We start from the raw sequence: 6,437 nt of genomic DNA, 5'->3' as shown, positions 1-6,437 counted from the left end.
TAGGTGCTAACATAATTTAAATTCAGTATATTTAAATAATGAAACATAATTAAGAAGCACCTATATATATAGCATTAATCCAATTAACCATTGAGTTTTCTTCTTATTACCATAATAATGCACCATTAATGTATTCAATTTACACAATTGATATCTACAGTGTTATCTGTCTCAATTATATAACATATTTCATCCTGAATTATTCATATTTTACTTACAATCATTTATCATTTATGTTTCACATTCATTTAATTATTTCCACCCTTATTAATTGACTTAGATTTAAGGATGGATACATGGATCAATCCACCAATACACCAAAATATGCACAGAAGTGCTAATTGAGCATAAATGCATCGATCTCACCCCCAGGGAATTGAGTTGAATCAAGTATAACACACATAAAGCACTGAATCAAATATAATACACATAAAGCATTGGATCCATATAACACGCATAAAGCGTTAGATCTCCCTCCTATCAAACGGACCCTATGACATGCCAACTATACCTATAAATTTATCTGAAACTATTAATAGGGCATGCTTTTCTTTATCAATAATTCAAAAAAAAAAACATATTGTAATCAAATAACTTACCATTATCATCATAAGATACCAAAATTTCAAGTATAACAAATACAAACATATCTCAACATAACACAATTGAGCTTAAGTAGTTATATTCATATATACCTCAAACTACATTTGATATGTATAACAGAACTTATATCCTACAAGATAGTGATTAGATATCATATAGTAAGAATATGCACATCCATTAAACATATCTTAAACATATCGAGTAGTCTATAATACACATACTTATTTAATATACCTCATACGTATCAAGGAGTCAAGGATATAGATACCTTTTAGGCATGTTCACCATCGTTATCTTTCTAATTTCATCTAATTTGATATATTTTCTTTCAAGGTATCTTATAATTCAAAATAATTCATATTAATAATTTCACAAGACAAATATTTTTCTATGGTTTTATTAACATTTGATTCTTGGTTAAATAATCATTTAAGTCATTGTTCAATTCTAAATTAATTTCCACCAATTTAATACACCATCAATTTAATTCTTGTATTATTTAATATCCCATTTAATTATTTACTAAATAAGTTCATTTCTAATTTAATTACTAATATTTTTATTGCATAATTCCATACCTGCTTCATAACCGCTCGATTAAAAATTTTGGATGGCTCGATTTAACAACTTTGGTCCCACAACTAACTTTTTCGATATCGTCAAAAATCAAACCGTTACACATTTTGAATTTATTGGTATTTTTATTTTCACATATATGTATATATTTATAGTCTAATTGTAACAGCACGCCTGGCATAGATCATATCGATATGATGTTGGCGTATAATTGAGTAAGCTAGAGTAGTAATGGTGTGAATTATCAGTTAAAGTGTTGGGTTTGGTGGACTCTTTTATGAAACAATCTCCTAACCCTAGATGTTTTGGACGAACTTATCAGTTCATGGAATAATAGAATTATTTTATGTGGAAACGATAGCTCGGTGAGTATCGTTAGAGTTTAGTTGAAATCTAGTTGGAATTGAACTAGACACTGTAGATGAAAACTAATATAATATCTTTAGGTAACTAAATGATCTGTTTAGTTGGTTGTTTAGGTGTACAAGCAATGTTTTACCCATCTGATTAGTGGTAAAAGTTTTGTTTGGTAAAATATTAGATTTCAAATCTAATTAGGCAAGCCTAGTCTCAGAATTTCAGGGCAATAGTGGGATTTTTTACCTTCCAACTAAACTTATTTCTTGCTATTTGTGCTATACAAGGATGTCTATAGCCAACATGTTTCACCTTTGTTTCTCTGTTTTCTTCCATAAGTCTCTAAAATTTTTAGTTAACTATGCTAGAGGAGACGAGAAAGGTTTCTAGAAGTTTGTCAAACGCCATTGATAGTACTAGCTAGCTGCTCAAGAAGCTAGCGAAGGCCTGAACAATCGAGGAAAATGACCAATAGAGTAGATTCTATCCTGAAGTTCATGGTGAGTTCCTTTTTGCTTCCTTTGAGTTATGAAAATTCTATGATATGTGGGTTATGAAAGGTAAGTTGTCCCTACTGAAGATAGGTTGGTGTGTCTTGTATTGACGAGTGTGTAATAAGTCCGTGTTGTGTGTGTGAGCATGGCCATAGTCGAGGTAAAAATAATCACCTTGTATGCGAGCCCAGTGCTAGACTATTTGTGATATGTGAAAATGTGGAAAGAAGCTTTATTTGTGATGCCTCTGGTAGGGCAGCTTTATTGCAAAACGGACAAGCAGATCACAGCTTGACCTTGCGGGAGAACACATGTTCAATCTAACAAGGAATATGAAAATAAATATGATTTGACTAATACGTGATTTTGGATTCTAATAATGGACCCGAAGTTGGCACAAGGTTGGGTTGTAGGTAAACATACGTGTCTGTAAGAAGTGTGCATAAGCTGGCGGCGTGTGTCCGCCAGGGATACCGTGTGCGTTGTTTTTACTAAATTTCATTATCATAAAACTGTACTGCCAACTTGGCATAATGTGTCTATAAGACTGAGTCTTGAAATATCTTTATTTTTGGGTCAATTATCGGTAATTCGATAAACAATATTTGTCTACCTGGAACTCACTAAGTTCAATTGAACTTACTCTGTTACCTTTCTTTCTCAGGCAATTGATTAGTAGAATAAGATCCGTAGAAGTGGACTGCACCAGAGCTGCATTTGCAAGTGAGTCACTTGTTTGTTTTGTGTCATGCATGACTAATTGGTGGATGGCATATACGTATGTTTTGTATTTAACTTTTGCTTTTACTTCGCAACTGTATTATTTTGTCATATAAAGTGAAATTGTCCTTAACTGTAAAAGGTGAACGCCAAACTCCTTTGATTTGCAGTTTACAAATCATCCTTTTCCTAAGTGTATTCACCTTTGATGGCAGGGTTTGATTAATAGGGCGTTTATATTAATTCTTATTACTTTCCTGATGGGCTAAGGGGTGTTACACTAAGTTTTAATTTTTTCATAAATTATATATAATATATGCATACAAATATATCTTAATTATTAACCTTTAGTTTTTTAGTAAATTAAATTAATGTAAATATATTTGTATAAAAATATAAAATATAAAATTATTAATCAAGTTCAATAACTTTAAAATGTTTTAGATAAAAAAAAAATAAAAGTCAGGTTTAAAATATCAAAATTATGTACCAATTAGTATGCGCTGATATGCACCAGTACAAGCTAGTATTGTCTAAAATGAGCCAAAACACATCAATATGGTCAAAACACATTGAAATCTTGATTGTAACAGAACCTAAATTATTTGGTATTGATTGAGGAACGGCTTGGCACATACCGGTCAATACGATACCAACTATCATGATCTCTATTAAATATATATAACTTATGCTTTTTATGACGTATTTGGATTGCATCATCAAATATAAAAAAATTATTATAATTAAAATTTTCATAATTTAAAATTATTTAAATCTGTCAATGTCCATCTTACCCAAACTAATCTGAACTAAAAATTAAAAAATATAAATATAAAAAAAATCTAAGCTTGAAAATATTCAAGCCCGGAAAAACTTGAGTCCAAAAAATTTAAGCCTAAATTGATTCAAGCTCGAAAAAATATGAATAAAAAAAAACCCGATTCAAACTCTCCGTACGTCTCCTTAAAAAAAAATTTAATCTTACTCCTAATCTTACCATAACTGGTTTTTGAATCTAACCAAAACCAATTTTATCCAAACGGAAGCAAGTTTATTTTTGTTCCCACGTGTGAGAAACATATGCAAAGCAATAATACTAGGAAACTCCCAAACACCAAGAACCGGTGCATGAGGAGCAGCTGTCCGAAACTGTAAACGCACAAGTCTACGTGGAATGACCCCACTGCCTTTGAACCCTGTGGTGGCCACCATGCTCAAAGGCTCCTGTCTTGCCTTCTGCCCGAGACTCTAAAGCGTTATTTCCTTTTGATGAATAGAGCGTTATAAAATATTGATGAATATCTTTGTTTAATGTTTCTGTATATATTTATTTGGCTTTAATTAAAAAAAAAGTACCTAATTTAAAAGAGTACGAATAGAATTTTAGATTAAAAAGATAAACAAATGAACAAATAAATTGAAGCCTACAACTTACAGCAGCAAGCACCAAGAAGAATCTAAATTGGGGTGCCACTGCCAGTCATATTTTCTTATTGCAGCCTTGTCAGCATCGTGATAACCTACTCATAAATCAAAACCTACAAATTTAAACAAACCCATATATGGAAAGTATATCACACCTAACCATATCACCAAACTAGAAAGCACCATTCAATAATTCTATCAACTTCATATAGCTGTCTTTAAAATAAAAAGAACCCATCAACATTTGTTTTTGACCCAAACAGAAACGAAACAAAGTTTAAAATACTTGCAGCATTCTAATATTCTATCATACGATGAGGTTGAAACTAGAGGTGATAGTTTTATAGCCGCCAAAATTTCTTCAATCTATAATGAAAGAAGCAAAAAAAGGAGGATTCATTTTTTGTTTAAGGGTGGATTATTTCATCCTAAGTGCGTCGCCTCAGGAAGCAAAGCAAGAGTGAGTTCTAAGCCAACATTACTACTATCCTCAAACTTCAAGATAGGACCCCTTTTGGCGTGGTTTACCAGCGAACCCTCCACGGTCTCCACAGAGAAGGTGCTCTCATCTTCTTTGCTGTCACCATTTCCGAGTTGGCTCATCCACGAGTCAACCACCTGTCGCTTGGAGCGAGTCCTGGATCGCTTGAAACGAGTGCGGGTCTTGACCTTTTCGATGTCTGCTGCTGCAGCTGGTTTGGTGTCCTTGAAGACATGGCGGATGTCGTAGGTCTTGAGAGGGGAAATCGGTTGCTCTTCTTCAACTGATTCCAAAGATGATGAAGTTTGGGTTATGGGGGAGCCTTTCAGCACAGCATCAACGGCTGCTTGGCACTCACCCCAGTTCCCGGACCAAAGCATCCCAATTGACCCATAAACTGGATTTACCACACGCCCACAGGCCTCGTATAAAAGTGATCTAAAAATAGCTACAAACAAAATGCATACAAAAAAAAAAAAAGTTAAAAGCAATTAATGAAATCTTGTTTTTGGTTGGGTGGGGTTAATGAAGTACGTACCAGGGCGAAGGTTTTCAGGGCCGGCTTCAATTAGGTTGAGGAGACCAGCTCGGCCATAGAATTTGGCAAGGAAGAGAGTAGCATTGGCTTGAGAATCAGAGGACTTGATCCATTGAAGACAAGGTCTAATGGTGCAGTTTTCGGTGCAGCCCTTACGCAGGACCCTGCAGCCATTACAGCTCATCCTCATCGTAATTATATTTCAGAGAGAGATCGAGGGAGAAGGAGGAGAAGGAGAAGTGAAAGATTATGGTTAATATAAAGGTGGGCAGCGCAGTGGTTTCCAAAGGAGTAAAAGACCTGAAAACCGGGGGTGAGTGAGGAGTGTGTTCTTTAATTTCCCTTCTTCTTCTTCTTGTTTAGGTAAAGTTGGGGACTGCCCCTCTTTGGTAAATGAGATTGGTTTTGGCGCTTTCCTCCTTTTCCAAACAACCCTACATGCACGATTTTATTACATAATCTACCATCCATCTTGCTTTTAACTCCTTAATTAAATATCAATGTGTACTCTTTCCAAATTTTATATTAACTTCATAATCAATCATTTATTTTATTACTTTTTTAATTTGCAAAGCTTTACTTCTTCATTTCTTATATTATATACCATTATTACCCATTAGAGTTTTTTTCTTGATTATAGGATAATGGAATTTTCTACAAATATTATTATGTCTTCTAATTTATGCTGTAATTTGAGAAACAGAGAGGCCAAAATGCATGCCAATAATATATATATATAACTCTACAACCTTTATTTTCCTTTTTATTTTTTGTACACATTGAACAATTCCTTAATATTTTAACCGGTAAATAAGTAATTTATGTACAAATAAATGTTGAATTTGTTAGGAGTTTTATTAAGAATAAGGATTTATTGAAATACAAATAAAGGGGATAAATACAAAAACAGAAAGAGGACAGCAGTTGAGAAGTGGAAGCCATGCAAGCAAGCAAAAGGGAAGAGAGAGGCAGAAAATCCGCAACAGATGCACGTGCCAAGCGCAAGCTCCCTTTATCTTAGAACTGCGTGCATCTCGCCACATCTCATTGCGAGCTCTACCCTGAAACCATCTTATAATATATACCTCCTGGTTTTCAGGAGTCCGTCCGTACAAATGACCTACCTGGGTCTTATTTTCACTTCAAATCACTCAGTAATTTATCCTTTTCTTTTTACTTCTTTCTAATTCTTCTACCATATATCAGACTGGGTATTTTCTAAAATGCTATTTTTCTTTTTACA

General features: G+C 33.6%; 1 protein-coding gene across 1 annotated transcript; it reads right to left on the bottom strand.

The window, feature by feature from the left end:
- Nucleotides 1–4,360: 4,360 nt before the first annotated feature.
- LOC108474742 (LOB domain-containing protein 42-like) lies at nucleotides 4,361–5,575 on the bottom strand. The gene is made up of 2 exons (XM_017776753.2): nucleotides 5,195–5,575; nucleotides 4,361–5,104 (listed from the first exon to the last, which is right to left on the bottom strand). Exons 1-2 carry the CDS (start codon nucleotides 5,382–5,384, stop codon nucleotides 4,599–4,601), a joined length of 696 nt encoding a protein of 231 aa, XP_017632242.1. The 5' UTR covers nucleotides 5,385–5,575; the 3' UTR covers nucleotides 4,361–4,598.
- Nucleotides 5,576–6,437: the final 862 nt, after the last annotated feature.

The sequence above is a fragment of the Gossypium arboreum genome, chromosome 3 (assembly GCF_025698485.1).
Source record: "Gossypium arboreum isolate Shixiya-1 chromosome 3, ASM2569848v2, whole genome shotgun sequence".
In the NCBI taxonomy this organism is placed as follows: domain Eukaryota; kingdom Viridiplantae; phylum Streptophyta; class Magnoliopsida; order Malvales; family Malvaceae; genus Gossypium; species Gossypium arboreum.
Note: the sequence above shows the minus strand (reverse complement) of the source record. Positions and strands in the feature narration are given on the sequence as shown.